General features: G+C 44.9%; 1 protein-coding gene across 17 annotated transcripts in view; it reads left to right on the top strand.

Moving 5' to 3' along the window:
• Positions 1-21,642, top strand: part of CDH23 (cadherin related 23) — an 846,530-nt gene that overhangs the window by 803,922 nt on the left and 20,966 nt on the right. For all 17 annotated transcript variants that reach the window (XM_053312564.1, XM_053312546.1, XM_053312548.1 and 14 more), the window contains 8 exons: positions 1,596-1,859; positions 2,407-2,568; positions 2,974-3,230; positions 3,454-3,551; positions 4,348-4,468; positions 15,347-15,426; positions 16,426-16,466; positions 17,488-17,548. In XM_053312564.1, coding sequence (XP_053168539.1) covers positions 1,596-1,859; positions 2,407-2,568; positions 2,974-3,230; positions 3,454-3,551; positions 4,348-4,468; positions 15,347-15,426; positions 16,426-16,466; positions 17,488-17,548 — 1,084 coding nt within the window. The remainder of the gene's footprint in view (positions 1-1,595; positions 1,860-2,406; positions 2,569-2,973; positions 3,231-3,453; positions 3,552-4,347; positions 4,469-15,346; positions 15,427-16,425; positions 16,467-17,487; positions 17,549-21,642) is intronic.

Raw genomic sequence — 21,642 nt, 5'->3', positions numbered from 1 at the left:
TGGTGCATTTTTTCCTGCCATTGGGAGAGCTCTACTTCCCGCTATCATTAACTCCTCCAGGGGCAGTCCCTCCTTGAGGCAATGTGAGGTGGTTGCCTCAGGGAGCAGATTACTGGGGAGCCGGTGAAACACCTTCCTGCCCTCTGCTTTAGGAAAAAGGGGAGAAGAGAGGGAGGAGGGTGTGTGATTGGAAGGGCAGCATTTGATACCCTGACTCAGGTATACAGAGATCTTGAGCCACCACTGAACTCTTGTAACTCTACATGTGCCTGGCTCTGAATCCAATGCTGATTTCTTTTCTCTTTGCTCCTTTCCCATGTGATAGGCTTTTAAAATGATTGGTATGCTTGTTTAGCATATTTTCTAAAAAGCCAGTCCTTGAAACATTAATCTGGATGGGGGTTGGGATTTTATGATTGTCACAAAGCACTAACAGCCTGCTAGGAAATGGGTAGGGATGTTACTTGATGATTGTCACAAGGGACAGGCAATCAGCACTATGTATTAATGCTGGTCCAAAATCCCCCACCCCGCCCCCATTTTATTTTTATTTTTTTTACACATTTTATATCCTACTCTTCCTCCAAGGAGCCCAGAGCAGTGTACTATATACTTAAGCTTCTCCTCACAGCAAACCTGTGAAAGGTTAGGCTGAGAGAGAAGTGACTGGCCCAGAGTCACCCAGCAAGTAAAATGGCTAAATAGGGATTTGAACTTGGGTCTCCGCAGTCCTAGTCCAGCACTCTAACCACTACACCACACTCCCATGGTCAGCAAAAATGAAAAATGTATTCCATGGTACTCTGGCTCCCCAGAAATCAATGCATTCTTGCTTGATAAAGCCACACTTTGGACAGTGGCGGCAGCAGCAGCAGCACACTTCTGCAGTATCCCCACAAGGAGGGTGCCATTTCTTTTCCTTGAATGCACTTGAAGGATGTGATATCATGACATCCATCATTGCCTGGTACATTTTGAGGGCAAATCAATGGTGGCTGGCAAGAGTCGGTCACCATGAAGAGCAACAGTGCTTAAAATGCTGCTGCTGACATCACCACCTCCATTTACCAAGGCACAGTTTTGCCAAGCAAGAATTGCCACAACCCTCCATGCCTCAAACATCCTGATGCATAGTTTTCAGTTATCCTCGTACAGCCTTGAACACTCCACAGGACACAAATATTCACCAAATATGTTGTGCAGTGAATGTTCAGGGCCAGTATTTTTCTGTACAGTTGGCTTCTGTGGGCAACAGAAAGAACTGGTTGTTACTGAGTTCAATTGTCTGAAGAAAGTTGTACATCTGGTCCAAACAGGTGAGTGCACATCCACAGCTGGCTCGCCACTCATACTATGCACACTTAAACACCCTTCAAAACATCATTTAAGATTACAACTCCTATAACTGTTATAACTGTTCCCATGCAAAATCTGTCCTGCTTGTCCTCCCTTTTGACAGTGGACAATAGATAGTGAGGGGGAAGGAACCTAAATTTCTGTGCCCATCTGTTTTTTTAATCAAATACTTTCATACAAGTTTCAATTAAGAACCATACAGATTTCAAGTAAAACTGACTAATACTTTCTTTTTCTAGCTGGTAACAAAGAGAACAATTTTCAGCTGAGTCGGGAAGGCAGATTACAAGTACTGCGGGACTTAGACAGAGAGAAAGAGGTTTTCTACTCTATCATTGTCAAAGCCTCTAGTAATAGGAACTGGACACCTCCCCAGGGCCGCCGGGCCGCCAGGATCCAAATCATGGACCTCAACACTGATGCTACCCTGCAGGATGTACGGATCTTTCTGGATGACATTAATGACCAGTCTCCCCAGTTCACCAAGTCAGAATACACAGCAGGTAAGGATTATTCTACTAGACATGGTTGATCAGTCAGGGAGCTGCTTTTCTGGAGGCTCATTTTGAAGCTTCGTGATATAGAGTGGGATATGAGTGATGTTCATTGAGATGCATGTGACTGGGTAAGTTTCCAGCTAGAAAATGAAAAAGATGAAGCCTTCATGCACATACTGAATTGTACCCAGGCCCTACCCATTCCACCTTCAATAATAATCTGTCAAGGAAAAGTGTGATATTGTAAAGGTTAAACATTTTGTGCACCATTAAACTTCACACTTAACTCTCTTCCAGTGAAGTAATGGGATTTTAAAATGCTTATCTTAGTTGTTAAACACTTGAACCTTAGGACTATGTTGCTGTTATGGGCTATAGTGTCTGTATCTGTGTATACAGCTACAGTGGAGAATTGAGGGATAGGATTGTCTACCAGGATGCAAGTTAAACTATTTGGGCATTATTCTCACATTAATGGTTGTTATTCTCACAATAACTGTTATTCTACTTTTTGGTCTTTTCCTTTGTCCCATTTCTCCACCTGTTCTGAAAGGTGTTGCAACAGATGCCAAAGTGGGTTCTGAGCTGATCAAGCTTGTTGCACTGGATGCTGATGTGGGAAACAATAGCCTGGTCTTGTACAGCATTCTGGGGATCCGCTATATTAAACAACACTCCAACGATTCAGAAGAGGTAGCCAACATCTTCAGCATTGGTAAGGATGGCAATGGTACATGTGGGAGTTTCTGTCAATTGGGCTTTCAAGTTCTCATTCCCTTCCATCCCATCTGTATCCTATCTGTATCCCATCCCATCTCATCCCATCCCATCCCACTTTGGTCACAGTCTTCAAACTGTGAGTGGAGGGTTGCATGTCTGAATGCTCCCCCTTATAAAAATAGAAATGCTCCCTACAGTTAGGAAGCTGGTAAATCAGAAAGATGGCTAGGCTAAAATATTCTAATAATGTGCTATTTTTGAAGTGCATGGAGGTTTCACATGAGAAAACTTTCAAATATGCAATCTCCTACCTGCAGTCTGAAGTGGTGCTGCATTGCATGATTGTTCTGAACATGTAGACTGGCTTTAAATCAGGGTCTATCATTGATTCTTCTCAAAGGTAGCCTAGATGGGATTCTTCGGACCTTTGACCTCTTCACTGCCTACAGTCCTGGCTACTTTGTGGTGGATGTCATGGCTTCGGACTTGGCTGGTCACAATGACACCGCAGTTGTGGGAATCTATATCCTACGGGATGATCAACGAGTAAAGATCATAATCAATGAAATCCCAGATAAAGTGAGGCAGTTTGAAGAAGAATTCATCAGCCTGTTATCTAACATTACAGGAGCTATTGTCAATACAGATGATGTGCAGGTAACTCTTTCTTTTGGGCCATGCATTCTCTTTTGAGCTGTTGATCTGTGCATGCTCTTTCTCGCTGAGGTTAAGTATGATGGACGAAGAGTGGCTAATTTCCTACTAAAATCACACTTCTGAGATTGCATGCCCTGGAGCTGCCTTTTCACAGGAACATGCCGTAAGATGTTGCATAGTCAGAAAGACAAGAGGAGGGCCATCTGTGTTTTCTCTCTTACAGTTCCATGTTGACAAAAAAGGCCGAGTGAACTTTGCCCAAACAGAGTTGCTGATCCATGTGGTGAACCGGGAAACTAATCGGATTCTGGATGTAGAACGGTAAAGATGCTGTGTCTCTATATATGTTTAGATTTGAATCTAGAAAGAAATATAGGGATGAATTTGAACTGGGAACTTGCCAGCTGGCACTCTTGGCCATTGCACCATACCACCTCTTCCTCCATGGAGTTGTCTTTGTTAGGAAGTCTCTCACTTGGGTGTCAGCAGTTAGGAAGAGACCTTTTAGGTGATATTCAGTTGCAGAGTGGTTCAGCTCTGCTGCTACCATAAAAGAGATGTCAAATTATTCTCAGAGTTAAGACACAATGGGGCATGCTGCCTGCCATCTTTGAATAGGTTTGGAGTAAGTAACTACTTGGTATGTATGTGTGCACATAAACATGCACAGAGAATTTTGGCCCCAGTTGCTTTTTCTTTTTTTAAGATCCCAAAGCCTGTTTCATTTGTAACTAGCATGGACGGCTGATGATGAACACAACAGCAAATAAGAGTTTGATCATATCACTCCTTTCAGGCTTACACAATGATATTTTCCCATCATGGCAAAGATTTGCACAAAACCTGTTCTTGTGAACCTGCCTACTCCACTTCCATATGATAGTTGCACCTGATTTTTTTGCCTTGTGTCCCCACTGCCTCCCAAAACTCCTTGGATGATTGGCTCCACAATGTCTCTAATGTTGTCTAGTGGTACAAGTTCCTGCTCCCAGAGTCTTTTAAATTGTAAATTCTAGCAAGGAGATAAGGGTTGATCATCTTATCATAAACAGTCTTTTTTAAAATGCTTAGCAAAATGAATCCATAATTAAATGTTTAAATTTAATCGTATCCTCAGAGTAATACAGATGATTGATGAGAATAAGGAGCAGCTGCGGAATCTCTTCAGAAATTACAATGTCTTAGATGTGCAACCAGCCATCACTGCCAGGGCTCCAGATGACCTCTCAGCATTGCAGGTAGGATATGGGATTGGGCCTTTACACCATGTGCTTAATTTACTTTCAGCCACCATACTGTTCTGGAAGTCTTGCACAGTGATTATTTGGATTCCACAGAATGGGAAGAAACTATTGTTTCATAAATTGTTATAATAGCTTTGCCAACGTCTTTCCAGACAGAGGCTCATTCATCTTTCATAAGTATGCAACAGCCAAAAATTATGCAGCTGCACCTGTTGAATGTTAGCCTTTCATGTAGCTGTTATAAGACAGGATTTTATTAGGAAAGAAGTTGCTGAGATCAGTAATGAGCTGTGTGAGGATTAACAAACTGAAACTAAATTGGGACAAGATACAGATGCTGTTGATCAGAATACATACTGACCCAGTGATGAACTATCAGCCTGTTTAGGATGGGGTAGTACTCCTCTTGAAGGAACAGGCTACAGTTTGCGCATATTCCTGGATCTGATTTTGCACCTGAGTGTCCAGGTGGCAGCTGTGGCCAGAGGGGCCTTTGCAGAGCTTTGGATGGTGTGTCAACTGCACTTATTCCTGATTGGTCAAATCTAGCCACAGTTATCCATGCATTGGTGACATCAAGGCTGGATTGCCATAATATACTTTACATAGGGCTGTCCTTGAAGATAGTTCAGAAACTTCAACTGGTGCAGAATGCAGTTGCTAGGCTGTTGACCGATCCCAGATGTCATAATCATGTCATATCTTTATTATTTTGTCTTTACCAGTTGCCAGACACAATTCAAGGTGTTGGTTGTTATGTATAAAGTCCTAAATGGCTTAGGACCTAGATACCTAAAGGACTGCTCCTCCCCATATGAAACTAGCCAGCCCTTTAAGTTGTCAAGTGAAGCCCTCTCATGTGTCTTATTGCTTGTAGAGTTTCAGCTGGCAGCAGTGACGTGCAAGAGGGCTTTTTCTGCTGTGGCACATAGCCTGCAGAACTCACTGCTTTGAGAGGTTAATTTGGCTCATTTTGAGAGGTTCATTTTGTCAGTGTTCCACACACAACATTCCAAACAAAAGTGAAACAGTAGTGGGGGAAACAGAGATAGCAAAAACAAGTAAACTGAAACACAGGAGAGCAGACCAACTAAATCAAATGAAATACCTGGTGAAACAAAAATGTCTTTTAAAACAGATGGAAAGTAATAGCTCGTCCTTACAAGCTGGGGGCGGGGGCACAGTTGCCCTTGGTTCCCGGCAACTACAATTGCTCCTCTCTCTCCCATCCAGCCCTGGAATTAACAAGAGTTGCACTGCCTGCAGTCTGGCCATTCATCAAGTAGAGCTGTGCGGACTAGTTAATCATTGATGATGAATGGCCACCTTATAGGCTGCACAGCTCTCCTTAACACCAGGATGGGCGGGATGGGAAAGACAGGAGCAACCGGAGCTGCTGGGAACCAGAGGCAGGTGCATCTCATTTGCGATATCCCCCATCCCAGACTGTTTACAGATTGTTGGGGATGTTTTGTTTGACCAAGTATTTGATTTAATTGGTCTGTTTGTTTACTTCAGTTTACCCTGTACCCTGCCAACCAACACACCCATGTGGGGATGTGTACCACTCCCTGTAGCCCCGAAGGGCAAGCCCACTGTCCTGGGCCACCTGGAAACAGGAGCTCCCCTCTCCTGGGAATCTACACACCAGGCGATGCACCACATCAGACCAAGCCTAGGAGTTTTAATGGGTTTAAAGGTCTGCACCCAACCATGTGCCTGTACCTTCCACGCAAGTGGGTATGCCCTGACAAATGGCCCCTCATGACAGGGATAGCCAGCATGTGCAGGGCATTCCCTCCGGCCAGGGAGCAAATATTTCGGAGGAGTGCTCCTGTTTGGCTTTGAGGGGCTGCCACAAGTAGGGATTTGGGAGCAGCAAAGTTCTAATTTTTTCACATATAGGTTGGGGAAGGGGGGCCCAGCCCCTTCCACCTTTGGGTTGTTGTCCCCCCCCCCCAGGCTTACTCCTGAGCAGGGCCGGGTGACTGGATTGGCAATGTTCCACTATAGGAGCGTGCACCAAAAACTACAGCTCAAGAGAGTGCCAGGCCACAGGGACACCCCCAGACAACTCATGAGAAGGACCATCAGAGGGGAGGGGAGAGAATTACTGAACAAAAACTCTACTGAGGCCTGATGGCAAAACATCCCCTTCTCCCACAGACAGGACTCCCACAAGAGTGTCAGGTCATTGGGGCTCTAAATAGAGCAAGGTTGAGTTTTTGGATGGTGGCCATTGGGAGTGGTACCCTGGAGACAGCTTTCCACATCTTGGGTACCATGGCCAAGTTGTTGCAAAAATGTGCCCCCTGCCAGACTGCCCTTCCATGTGGAGATGTGCACGCCTGCCCATGCCTCCCATGGGAGGGGACACTGTCCCAGGGAAACAGGAAACCATGGCTTTCTGCTCCTGAAAATCTGCATATGGCACCATGCCAGGCCAGACCCGGGAATTTTGAATAGGTTTAAGAGTCCAAGCTGCAGCCCCATGCCCACACCATCCATGCAAATGCTTTGGGTGGGGGTGCTATTGGCAGGCTTTAAAAGGCAGCCCTCCACAGGGATTCCCTAGCAGCCAAGTTCTATCTTTTTCACAGAGAGGTTGGGGAAGGGGTGGCCAGCTCCTTCCCCTTTTATTTTATTTATTATTACATTTGTACACCGCCCCAAACTTTCATCTCTGGGCAGTTAACAATAGTATAAAACAAGTTAAAATATATACAAAAACTTAAAACAATTTAACAATTTAAAATCAACCACGAATTAAAACCTTAAAATTTTTAAAAACAGAAAAAGCTTGGGTGAAGAGGTGGGTTTTCAAATGCTTTCTAAAATTGTCAGAGATGGGGAGGATCGTATCTCAGTAGGGAGCACATTCCACAGTCTCGGGGCAGCAACAGAGAAAGCCCGTCCCTGTGTGGCCACCAGCCGAGCTGGCAGCAACGGGAGACGGACCTCTCCGGATGACCTCAGTGGGCGGTGGGGATCATAATGAAGAAGACTTTCTCTTAGATACCCAGGGCCTAAGCCATTTAGGGCTTTATAAATTATGACAAGCACTTTGTATTTTGCCTGGAAACCTATTGGCAGCCAGTGTAACTCTATCAACAAAGTAGTGATGTAGTCTCTCTGAGATGACCCAGAGACCAACCTGTCTGCCACATTCTGTACCAACTGAAGCTTCCAGACTATGTACAAAGGCAGCCCCACATAGAGCGCATTGCAGAAGTCAAGTCTGGAGGTTACCAACATATGTAATACTGCTTTGAGGTCGTTCATCTCAAGAAACGGACGCAGCTGGTGTATCAGCCGAAGCTGATAAAAAGCACCCCTGGCAACCACCTCAACGTGAGAAACCAGGGAGAGGTGTGGATCCAGAAGTAGTCCCAGACTGCGAACCTGTTCCTTTTGGGGAAGTGTGACCCCATCTAGAACAGGCAGATCAAAACCGTCTCTAGAGTTCTGACCCCACACAATAAATACCTCTGTCTTATCTGGATTCAGTTTCAGTTTATTCTCCCTCATCCAGCCCATTACTGCTTCCAGGCAAGCATTTAGGGAAGTTATGCCATCTCCTGAAGAAGTTGACATGGAGAAGTAGATTTGGGTGTCATCAGCATACTGGTAACACCCGGCTCCAAATCCCCTGATGATCTCTCCCAGCGGTTTCATGTAGATGTTAAAAAGCATTGGAGAAAGTATGGAGCCTTGAGGGACACCATATTTAAGCTCAGATTTTGAAGAGCAACAATCTCCAATCGACACCATCTGGAATCTGTCTGAGAGGTAGGAGCGGAACCACTGTAAAACAGTGCCCCCTACTCCCAACACCCTCAGACGTTCCAGAAGGATAGTATGGTCGACTTGATAGTATCAAAAGCCGCCGAGAGATCCAAAAGGACCAACAGAGTCACACTTCCTCTGTCAATTCCCAATTGGACATCATCCATCAGGCCGACCAAGGCAGTCTCCACCCCATAGCCCACCCAAACACCAGTTTGAAATGGGTCTAGATAATCAGTTTCCTCCAAGACTGCCTGGAGCTGAGAGGCCACCACCCTCTCAATTACCTTGCCCAGCCATGGGAGGTTGGAAACAGGCCTATAGTTGCTCAGCTCTGAGGGATCTAATGCAGGCTTCTTAAGAAGAGGTGTAATAATTGCCTCCTTAAGACAAGGAGGCATCCTACCCTCCCTCAGAGAAGCATTTATGATTTCTACCAGGCCTCCTACAACAGCCTCCCTGCTAGATAGAACAAGCCATGTTGGACAAGGGTCAAGAGAACAAGTGGTAGGCCTCACCGCTCCAAGCAGCTTGTCCACATCCTCAGGAGTCACAAACTGAAACCAATCCAGTCAAACCACATAAGAGAAGTTGTCGGACACCTCCAATTCAGACATCGAATTAATTGTGGAGTCTCCATCTAAGTCGGCCCAAATCCGAGAGATTTTATCTGCAAAAAATTCTTTAAACACATAGCAGCGGGTAACTGATGGCTTCAAATTCTGATTCAAGGGAGGGGGGGCACTTACTAGCCCCCTCACAACCCTGAACAACTCCGCTGGACATGAACTCACAGATGCAATACAGGCAGAAAAGACCCGCTTCTTTGCCGCACGTATTGCCTGAGCATAGATCTTTAAATGTGCTCTATGTCGTAATCTGTCGGATTCGAGTCGAGTCTTTCTCCACTTGCACTCCAGTCACCTACCTTGCCGCTTCTGCCCCCGTAGATCTTCCATATACCAAGGGGCCTGTTTTGAAGCGGGTCGGAGGGGACGCTTAGGAGCAATCGTGTCTACTGCCCTGGTGAGCAAGTTGTTCCTGTTCTCAACCAGGGCATCAACAAGATCACCAGCAGAGCCAACATTAAATCCCTCCACGGCTTCTTGGAATCCTATTAACCTTCTTGGATCCATTAACCTCTTTGGGCGGACCATTCTAGTAGGCCCCTCACCCCTGCAGAGATAGAAAGTGGTTGTAAGCCTAACCTTAACAAGATGGTGGTCTGTCCATGACAATGGGGAAATCACAAGAGTCCCCACCCATGGAACACCACCCTGATCAGAGTAAAATACCAAATCAAGTGTCTGACCTGCAATGTGCGTCGGTCCAGAGACCACTTGGGATAGACCGATAGTTGTCATGGCTGCTATGAACTCCTGAGCTGCCCCGGACAAATTGGACCCGAAGTGAACATTGAAGTCCCCCAGCACCAAAAGTCTGGGAGACTCCAACGCAAGTTCCGTGACCAAGGCCATGAGCTCAGTAAGGGATTCCGTCAGGCAGTGGGGCAATTGGTACACCAACAGAAGTCCCAGTCTATCCCTGGTCCCCAGATTTAGGTACACACATTCAATATGGTCAGATACCTTGACAGGGACCCTGGTAAGGGAGATGTTATCCTTATAGACCACAGCCACTCCACCTCCCTGCCCATGTCCCCTCACCTGCTCCTCTACAGAATACCCTGGAGGAAGAAGTTGGGACCAGACTGGGCCACCAGCCTCCCCCAACCAAGTCTCGGTGATACAGACCAGGTCAGCCCCTTCATCCATAATCAAATCATGGATGACCTCGGGTTTATTTTGGACCGACCTGGCATTGCAGAGGAGCAAGGTAAGGCTATGTGGGTTGTTGGCAGTGCTCCCCGAGGTCATAGAGCTGGCAGGACAGCCAGAAGGGGAGATAGCTATTAAATTTCTGACTACCCTTCCCCTGGAACAGTGAGCTGACCTGCCAACATTACTTCTTCTTTTCCCCACCACCACCGGAATAGCTGCCCCATATTCAACCAAGGCGCCCCCTGTCTCCCCATCTCTAGATGAACCCAGACACATAACTACTTTGACCTAATCTCACCAACATTGAGGTGAGCAAGAACCTTCTCTAGCTGTTCAAGTTAGTATGTTGGCCCCAGCCCTCAGTCCCACCTCCAAAGGCCGCCTCCGAAGGCCAGCCCCCTTTGGCAGCTGGCTTCGGCGGCCGCCTGCAGGCGGCCTGCACCAGCGGCTGCGTTTCTGGCTGCAGCCCACTCTAATAAAGGCCAAGATCTCAGAAGCCCAATGGATGTGTCTCACACCCACACCAATCAGGCAGTTTGGCCAGGTGCAGAGTATATCTGAGCACACTTAGAGTGAGTTCAGCCCCTGAAAACAGGCTACAGCAAGGAGGACAATAGTGAAGAAAAAGCCTTGGCCAGAGCCTTCCCCACCCAGAGGAGAGCGGAGCGTAGAAGCCAGATAAGAACTCCTTACCCCCACAGCTGTCTTCCTTCCAGCTACTCTTCTTGGGGGGGGCTCATGCCCCCCTCCCCAGGCTTACTTATGATCAAGGCCAGTCACCAGGGTCAGTCTTAGGTAAACCATGATCCTTTTTCAAGGATCCAGTCACCTCACTGGCCAGGCATGGGAGGGAAAGGCCATGGAGACACCCCCAGACAACTCATGAGAAGGACCACTGTGGGGGTGGGGGGGAGAAATGCCTGGACAAAACATAACTGATTCAAGAGGTTAATACATCCCCTTTTCCCAACAACACCTCCCTCATGAGAGTGTCAGGGGCTCTGAATAGAACCAGGTTGCTATGTGCAGTCGAGCTGCGGGGAGGGCTACCCCAACAACTGATTTCCTTGTCTTGGGTACCAAGGGGAAGCTGCTGAGAAGCCATGCCCCCTGCCAGTCCATGTGTATATGTACACCCCTGCCAGCACCCCTGAATGGGGAACAGGGGCTCTTCCCTCCCAGGATTCCCCATGGCGGGATATCTGCATGCAGTGCAACAACAGACCAGGGCCCAGGAATTTTGAATGGATTTAAAGGTCCATCCCAGTGTCAACACCTCCCTCCCCTCTGCATATGTGCCCAGGCAAGGACAAAGGGAGCATCTAGATGGCCTTTGGGTGCATGAAAATCTGCACAGGGGAAGAAGTTGGGGAGGTTTTAGGAGGATCTGTTCTAATTTTTACAAAGAAGGGGTGGAGAAGTGGAGCCCAGCCACTTCCCCTGGTGGGTGGGATGTTTACAACCCAAGCTTACTCATGAACAGGGCCAGTGGGATAAGAATCATTCCAGTTTTTGGAGTGATTCTTACTCTGCAATAAGGATAGCTACCAAAGCCCACACGGACTCCACCCACTTATGAGAGTGTCAGCCCATGGGTGAGCTGTGCTTTGTTGCCGAGTGTTTGGAACTGGTGGACAGGGGTATCCCAGATACTTCCTTTCTGAGAACGGAGACAGCGGCCAAGGTGCTGCAGAAACAAGCCCCCTGCCTAGCAGTTGGCATCTGTGCACTGATGTGCCCTTGCCTGCAGCCCCTGCAGTCAACCCCGCTTCACCAGGGCTGGGGGCAAAGAGGAAAGTGCCCTCTCCCATGACTCCCTGCACCCACTTATCTGCAATAGGTTTCCGGACGAAATACAAAGTGCTAGTTATAACTTACAAAGCCCTAAACGATTTAGGCCCTGGGTATCTAAGAGAGCATCTTCTTCATTACAAGCCCCACCGCCCATTGAGGTCATCTGAAGAGATCCGTCTCCAGTTACCACCGACTCGTTTGGTGGCTACACAGAGACAGGCCTTCTCAGTCGCTGCCCCAAGATTGTGGAATGTGCTTCCTGCTGAGATACGATCCTCCCCATCTCTGGCAATTTTCAAAAAAACACCTGAAAACCCATCTCTTCACCCAAGCTTACTCAGCATCCTAAATTTTGGGGGTTTTAAAATCTGGTTTATTTTAAAATTTAAAACCTGATTTCAGGGGTTTTAATTACTGTAATGGTTTAATTGTTGTTTTAAAATGTTTTTAAATTGTTAGTCGTTATATTGTTTTTAATTTGTTTTAGCTCTTTACTGTTTTAGTGGTTTGTTTTAACTGTAAACCGCCCTGAGCCATTTTGGAAGGGCGGTATATAAATCAAATAAATAAATAAATAAATAAATAATGCAGCACACAGAGAGAGCGAACCCAGGATTTTAAAATTTGTGCAAATGCAGGGTCCCATTGGAGCACTCTACAGCCACTCACATGGCACATGCGGTGTCAGGATCTCCTCTGGGGTGCATCCAAGCATTCAGAGGGATTTGGGGGGAAGTAGGTAGTGAAGAATATTTCTTAATAGGGATGTATACAAATAGATTTTTTATTCAATTTGTGCCCCATACAAATCACCTCTGATTTGTTTTGTGTCCAAATCTCCCCCCCCCATCACCCCAGATTTGATTTGTATTTGCTTCAATTTGATTCAGATTTGGACCAATTCAGACCACTTAACAAGGTCCTAGAGGCACCAAATTTATGTGGTCGTAGGTCCCCGTGGGTGCCACTGCCACCTACCACCCACATTTCAAGGCAGTGGGACACTTGGCTGATTTCAAATGATTTTTTTTAGTTTTTATTGATTTTAACATTTCCACCATAGGAAATAATGGGGATTCGAAATTGCCATATCCTACCCCTAACACGGAACCCCAGCTTTCATTTAAAAAAAAAAAAAAGCTAAGCTCTAGCCCTTGCAGAAGTGGAATTATGGAGCAAAATGTGCAGTCATTATTTTTCAAGTGTTTCGATTATTTGATGTATAATAACTTCTCCTCATAAAGAATCCCTATGAGGATTCATTGCACACCATCATTTCTTTTGTTCATTTTGACTGTCACTGGACAGTGCCAACTGTCAACTGCCATGTGCCAACTACACCCCCCACGCACACCTGCAAGGCAGTGCGGTACTCATTTTAATTTTTAGGAATATTGAAATGTTTAGATTCTTTGGTGTATAAACACTATTTTACAGGTTTATAAACCTTTTGCTGGTGTCCATCTTATGTTTCTTTTTGGATTGTGAGCCCTTTGGGGACAGGAATCCATCTTATTTATTTGTTATTTCTCTGTGTAAACCACCCTGACCCATTTTTGGAAGGGCGGTATAGAAATCGAATTAATAATAATAAATAATAAAATAATAATGATAACAACAAGAACAACTTTTCCTCATAATGAATCCCTATGATAATAATAACTTTTCCTCATAATGAATCTCTATGAGGATTCATTATACACCTTCGTTTCTTCTGTTCATTTTGACTGTCATTGGACAGTGTCAACTGTCAACTGCCATGTGTCAACTACACCACACACACACACACACACACACAAACGGGAATTAATTTTTTAGGTATTTTTGAAGTGTTTAGATTCTTTGGCTCCGTCTAGATGTGCAAGGTTGATAGAGAAGTATCCCAACAGACTCAAGGCTGTTATTAAAGCAAAAGGTGGTTCAACAAAATATTGACATGGGGGGGGTTGATCCTTTTTCAATCTCCGTAATTCTTGTTTTTTATTTCTGACAGTTTTTCTGGACTGTAGTTGTGATGTTTTTCAGTTGGATGTTATAGGTTGCATTGGATAAGTACAGCTGGTGAAGGGAATTTTCTTTGTGTTTTCATTTCAGGATGTAAGGGAACCAGAATGTAAGGTCTATCAAAGGGGGTGATTCTTTCCTATACCTACTGTAAACTGAGTAGTACCCCACTGCCTTGCGGGTGGGAATGTAGTGTAGTTGGCACATGGCAGTTGACAGTTGGCACTGTCAAAAAGACAGTCAAAATGAATAGAAGAAATGAAGGTGTGTAATGAATCCTCATAGGGATTCATTGAAGGAAAGTTATTACACACCTTGAAAAATACTTGAAAAATAATGACCACACATTTTGCTCCATAACTCCACTTCTACACGGGCTAGAGTTTAGCTTTTTTTTTTTTTTAATGAAAGCTAGGAATCTGCAGGAATTAATAGGAGGGATCTGAATGTTGAATTGATTCAAATCAAATCAGGCGTAATTCAATTTGGACCTGAATCTAGCCAATGGACCACAGTGGTGATTTGTTTTGTCTCCAAATCACCCAGATTGGCTAGATTCAGGAACAAATCGATTTGTACCTGAATCAATTTGCACTTCCCTATTTCTTAACAAAGAGCATTTGGAGCCCCACTAAAGTGAGGCCCCATTGGATTCCCTGGTGGTTAAGTGGACTGGCTATACTCATGAACTTGCAGTCCACAGGTAAGGAAAACCAGTCTACATCCCCAGTAGACTGGCCCTCTCATGAGACTGCCAGCCCACTCGGCAGCAAGCTGTCAGACAGAAGGAACTTGCTTGGGTCTGCCCAGACTGCTTTGCCAGGCTCACCCCTCCAGACATCTCCCCAGGTTATGATGGGACAGACCGCCCCCGCCCCAGCATCCTTTGCCCTGCCCTATCTGCATATCCCATTCTATCAAATGTAGATTTCCCCCTCCACTCCCACAAAGAAAGCAAAGTTCCACCATCACACCCAGCCCCAAAAGCACTGGGGAATTCATGCTTGTGTGGTACCTTTGGAGTGTGGGGCTACTTGGGGGTGGTGCCACAGAAGAAGCACTGGCTTTGCTGACATTTAAAGGGCTTTCAGTGCCCTTTCCCTGCTGAGGGCAGGCAGAGCACTTCAGAAATTCATGATCACACTCAGCACGCCCCTTCAAGATCATGGCCAATTGCAGCTGACACAGTAACACTTTGTCCACAGTTGGGCCATGGAGCTGGCTGGGATTGGCCTTGGGTTGAGCAGCAGGGAGGGGCTCCCCTTTCCTGCAACTAGAATTGGGCTGGCCATGGTTTGGTGAATGTCTATGGTGCAATCTGGAGTTTCTAACTAAACCCCTGGCCACCTTTAACTGCTATTAGCCGTTAAGTCTGAATCTGGCCAGTGACTCAAATGTGTGTATAGCTTGGAATCATTTTGTCAGTTATTGATATCACACAATTAGTGTAATTTCTAGACATTCCATCCCTGCTGTAATAGTTGTTTTTGTTTTTTGTCATTTCTAGATGGCAATAATCATTCTGGCTATTCTCCTCTTTCTGGCAGCCATGTTGTTCATCCTCATGAACTGGTACTACAGAACAGCGTGAGTAGCTTTAAATGCCTGCATTATGTGGGCAAAATGAGTGTATTTCATGATATATTTAGAGCAGAAGGTCTCAAATGTCACCGTAGACAGATATTTTTGGATATAAGAAGCCATCATAAATTTCCTAATGCATTAAATACTGTACAGTGTGCTGCCTTGATTCAGAAAGTCATAAAAGTAATAATGGCCATTGACTGTTCTGTCTCCATAACCTGGGACAGGGCTGGCCATCTCCTTTTTAGTGATTTAAGGTAAATTGCCTCCTCCTTTAATTGCACCCCAATCTACTACTGAAACTGGGGCGTTTCCTCCCAAATCATGATAAGATTGGGCTTGATGCTATAGGGGCATGGTAGGATCTGCACAAGTGGACCACCTCACTTGCAGGTCTCTGGATCAGGGCCACAGGCTGGGGGACATGCAGCAGCTCCTTTCTCATGCAATTGGGGAAATCTGTTTCCCGGTGGTGATCCTCCCTTTATGGGCTGGGATCTGAATTAGTAATTTTACAAACAGAGATATTTTAACGCAACTTAAGGAACCAAATTGCACTTGTTTGTATTTTATATAGCACATTATTTCTATTATGTTTGTTTTTGAGAGAATTACTTCATAGTATTCAAATTATAGGAGAAGAGGTAGCAGGGGCTTAATGAAATCCACAAGGCCCACCCTTGACTGCCCCTAATTTTAGACCAGTTATGCCCCTTCCCCTGCAGCCTTCTAAAAATAATGTCTGTCACAAAAGTTTAGGGAGCTCTCTGGTCTCTCTGAAATTTGACACTGAATTAGATGACAAGGATATTCCTCTGGCTGTGAGGGGAAAGAAAATAGCCTTAGCTAAAAGACTGAAGGTTCTCAACAGAGCCTTGTCCTTTTTTCATGTGATTTTAATGGACTATACTAACTCACATTACACATGTGAATAGACTTCACAAGATAATTATTGTGTCCTCCTCACCTACAGTTGTTTACCTGTTTTAAATTGTTTTGCAGACACAAACGAAAATTGAAAGCTGTTGTGGCTGGTTCCACAGGTGAGAGATATTGAAGGTTCTTTTACTTTCTAGTTCATGGGGGCAGAGGGAATTGGGCATTGATGAGGTAATAATTCACCATTATACTGGCTGATAAACCAAGTCCCTGACACACACAAAAGTTGGCATGTGAAACTTCCTTTGGCATGCTAATAAGTGATGGAGAAAGCTTCTACTGCTAATCTTTAGTGTGTTGGGTACAGGTGTGCACGGAACCGGTTTGGCCATTGAACCAGGCTGAACCAATTCATGAGCTGGTTTGAGGATATACTTGTAAAGGGGAATCTGGCAAGGATTCCCCTTTACAAGTATAGGGGAATTCCCTGTATTGAGGTGTGGGTGGGTGAGAGAAAGGGTCCTTAGTGCCTTGATTTTTCCATTGGGGGACGGCAGAGGTGGCTGTGGCGGAGGTGGACACGGTGGGAACTCCTCCAACCCTAACCCCGGCCTCCCAAAGAGCAGCCCGGGCTGGCTGTGGCCCGGTTTGGACCTCCATGCATGTATAGAGATCACCAAATGGCCTCTGCATGTGTACGGAGGCCCGAACTGGGCCACAGCCAGCAGGGGCTGCTCTTCAGGGGCTGCCCCCACCCCTGCCGCCATTGTCTCCACTCCCGCCTCCACATCCCCGCTGGAAAAATCAAGGTGCTAAGTACCCTTTCTCTCTCACCCTTCCCCCTCCTTACTATAGGGAATGCTGCTATACTTGTAAAAGGGAGTCCTTACCAGATTCCCCTTTACAAGTATATCCCCGAACCTGTTTGGACTGGTTGTTTTAGAACCGGGGCCAGTCTGGTTCAAATTTGTACCAGCACCCAGTCCGTTTCAAACTCAAGCTGGCTGAACCGGGCCGGTTCAGTTTGAACCAAGTTTCAAATCAAGCCAGCTCACATTTCCCTAGCATCAGGCTGCTGTTAAAGGCATAAGAACAAGGCCAGTTTTGGTTTTTTTTTTTAAATGTCAACATGAACCCTAAATTCAGCTGATGTAAATGCTCCTCAGTAAATTCTGTCTTCCACAGGTAACCGAGGTTTCATGGACATCATGGATATGCCAAACACAAATAAATATTCCTTTGATGGGTGAGTTCACAATAGTTTCAGAAACTTCTAACCACTGGTATCCTTATCCTAGGCACATTACATGGAAGTAAGTCCCACTGATTTTACCCTGGTTAATTTTCCTACAGTGGAGGAGGCTTTACGTGCCTCCTTCTTGCTGCAGTAGGCAGGGCTATGCAAAAGAGACTTGTCTACATCCTGTGGAGAAAGCCCTTCCCGCTTTCAATCCTGCCTTGCTTTGAGGCATAAGAGAGTGACAGAGCTCCATCATGTTCAAATTAAGAAGAAAGAAGGAGGAAAAAGGAGAGAGAGAGAGAGAGAGAGAGAGAGAGAGAGAGAGAGAGAGAGAGAGAGAGAGAAGAAAGCCTGAGAGGTTGCTTAAGTGGCACCTGGTTCTTGACCACTGCAGTCAGTTGGCAGTGGGTTTGTGGAGTAACAGCCTTGGCCGCTCCCAATTCCTTTATTAATGTAGCTGTATGATAAGGATGGTAAAACTTAGGAGCTAAGAGGATTTTCTAGGAACCAGTTCAGAAGAAGAAAGACATGGAATTCATCCATGACAGGGAGGAATCCTGTATTTACTGATCCGGACTGTTCTCAATCTGTACCATGCTCTACCTTCCAGTAGTTTCTCAGTTAAGTGCTCCAGCCAGTGCTTAATTGAGAGACTCTGGCCAGCCTAGAGTGTCCAGGAGGTACCCAGGGTAGGGATGTGCAAACTGATTTGGGTACAAATTGATTTGTACCCGAATCTAGCTGATTCGGGTGATTCGGAGATAAAACAAATCACCACTGTGGTCCATTGGCTAGATTCGGGTACAAATCAAATCGCACCAGATTCAACTTGAATTGATTCAAGTTTCGTATCCCTCCTATTAATTCCCCCAGATTGCCAGCTTTCATTTTTTTAAAAAAAAGCTAAGCTCTAGCCCGTGTAGAAGTGGAGTTATGGAACAAAACGTGTGGTCACTATTTTTCAAGTGTTTGGATTCTTTGGTGTATAATAACTTTCACTCAATGAATCCTTATGAGGATTCATTACACACCTTCTTTTCTGCTATTCATTTTGACTGTCTTTTTGACAGCACCAACTGTCAACTGCAATGTGCCAACTACACCCCATTCCCACCCGCAAGGCATTGGGATACTACTCAGTTTATGTTAAGTGCCTAATGGGTAGAGGCTACCACCCAAATTGCAGAGGAATTGGGCAAAGGGATGGTTTTTTGTGAATTGTTGAAGTTTACGCGCCCTTAATGTTTTTCCCCCATAAGGTATAATGTAGGTGTATCACTTCACATCGGGGGGGAGGGGTGGCCTAGAGTGGTGTGGGGTTGTTGGTAGTGCCCAAGGGAGGCAAGGAAGCTACCAGAATTTGTTCAAAGGATTTGGGCAGAGGGCTGATTTTTGGTGATTTGTTGAAGTTTATGCATCTTTAAGGTTTTTCTCGATAGGGAATCATGTAGGTTTCAGCAGCCCCATAACTGCAATTGGGGGGTGGCGTGATGGGGTGGCCCAGAGTGATTGGCGGTGTAGTGAACAGAGGGTGCCAGCCCCCCCATGGGTTTCTAACCCATGGGGTACAGGGTTCTGTTGTTTCTGAGGAGTTCTGAGTGTGGATTCTCTGATAGCAAATGAGAGTGGATTCATGGTTTCTATTGAAAATCTCATTTACTACAACAGAATCTACACTTAGAACTTCAACAATTCACCAAAAATCAGCCCTTTGCCCAATCCCTCTGCTATTTGGGTGGTAGCCACCACCCACTAGGCGCTACCACTCCACCAGGGTTTTTGGCCCTGGGACCCATTTTTTGATCCAAATCGATTCAGATTCGGATTAATTTGGATCCAAATCGAATCTGAGGTGATTCGGATGGGTCAGATTTGGACCCAAAAACAAATCAGGGGTGTTTCAGTTCGGATCCAAATTGAAACACCAAAAATCTGAATTGCACACCCCTAGCCCAGGGCTGTGCATTACCACCGCCGAGGTTATTCCCCCTATATATTTGGGCTGGCACGGGGTGAGAGGCAACTTTTAAATTGCCCACTGACACCAGTGAATGCAAAGCTCCCCCTCTAGAATGTGAGGAAAGCCAGACTGCTGTTCCTCTCTCCACCCAACCGTCAGTTGTAGGTCGGGTGGGCAGGACTTTCAGAGGTAGTGGAATGTGTGAGGAAAGCCACGCTGCTGTCTTGGTGCCTGCCTGCCATCTGCCCTGCTGCGCTCCTGTGCTTTATCGAAGAAATGGGATAGAAAACCACCATGCAAAGGTAAATGCTCAGGGACTATAAATAACTAATGCTAACGGAAGCACTGCTGATACTGCAAAAGTAGCCAAAATTCTGAATAGAGGAAAGAAGGCAAGACGCATATGTCCGTAAACCAAATTCAAGATGCTATATTAAAATGCCAATAGTCTAACAGATAATTCTGCACATGCATATACCCAAATATTAACTCTAGTAATGAAAAATAATCATAACAAAGAACAGGTATACATATGAACAAACACATGAATGTACTACAAATGAATGTGTATAAGTCCAAATGAAAAATAGTAAATACTCCAACGTTGATGAAAGTTCCAAATGAGTGATGAGACGCTGATATAATGATAGATGTCTGAGCATGCATGCAGAAAAATATAGCATCACAAAAGGGGACTGAAGATTCTTGCCAAAATGGAGAAGGTCCTGTAAGAAAGTCCTAAGTCCTTATGGGCTAATCCGGGATTCTTCAGCCCATTTCGGCTGATCCTTCATCAGAGAGCACAATTATTCTATAACAATAAGACAAAAACTGACAAGTCTCATAACCAAGGATTTACATGGATAATCATAATGATATAAACAATGTCCTCCCCCTTATGCACAAAGCGATACATATCGACTTTCCTCCTGTTTAGGTTTACAATCTTTATAGAGGCAACCTTTCCTCTTACATCTTACTACAGAGAGAAACGCTTACTAATTGACAAACCGCAAGGCTTGAGAATATATAGTCCGATACCAATTAAAAGAATTCTAATCAGGTGAACCCACCTACAAATTGGTCTCCCAAGACAGTAATAAGCACATAAAAGAATCAGCTGTGTACTATCACCACATTCATTAACAATGCGATTTATCTTAACTTTCAAATTGTCAACATTAAACATCCTGCTAAACTTGCCAAAGCAGTGATCTAGCACACAATTCACTCTACTTTTCAGGTCACTAGTATGTCATATTATTAAAGGAGTGTTGCAATTAACTATTACAAAACATAGTATCCGCAAAGATAATCATCAATTGAGTATTTCAAATGTTGTAAAAGACAGCAACACATATGGAGTATAACACGTAGCATTTTTTTCCTAGTTATAGGTCAAAAAACCTCTCATATACTTATTTCAGAGTCTCTTGCTAAATTTCTGATGAAACCTTTTGGACGTATTCCAGTTTTTTATATACTTCCTAAGGTTCACAAAAGTTTGGTCTCCCCCCCCCCCCCAGCCGCCCCATTGTGTCAGGCTGCGACTCCCTATTGGAACCACTATCTGTCTTTGTAGACTCATTTCTTAGACCCTTTGTTCCACGCATTTCTTCGTATATAAAAGATACTAAAGATCTTATTAATCAATTGGAGGGCATGCAAGCACCTGAAGGTTGTATACTTGTTACTTTGGATGTAGCGTCTTTATATTGCAACATTCCCCTGGATGAGGCTAGAACTACTATCTCCAATTTTTTGGACAAAAGGGACAACATGGACCCTCCTTTCTTTTTCATTATGGAGTTGGCAGATATTGTTCTGGAGGAAAGTTTCTTTAGGTTTAACGAACAATTTTATCTTCAACATAAGGGCGTTGCTATGGGCAACACCATGGCTCCCAGCCTCGCCTGTCTTTTCATGTCGGAACTAGAAGAAGCCACTATTCTATCTCAAGAATGCAACCCTTTTTTTGAGTACATTGCCGTCTATAAACGATATGTCGATGACATTTTTTTGATCTTTAAGGATTGCAAGAAACTTTTCGAATTTGATCAATGGATCAATTCGATTCACCCTTCTATTAAATTTAGTATGGCTTCAAATCCTCACAGAATAGCGTTTTTGGATACCTATA

This window comes from Hemicordylus capensis, chromosome 3 (assembly GCF_027244095.1).
Source record: "Hemicordylus capensis ecotype Gifberg chromosome 3, rHemCap1.1.pri, whole genome shotgun sequence".
NCBI lineage: Eukaryota > Metazoa > Chordata > Lepidosauria > Squamata > Cordylidae > Hemicordylus > Hemicordylus capensis.
Note: the sequence above shows the minus strand (reverse complement) of the source record. Positions and strands in the feature narration are given on the sequence as shown.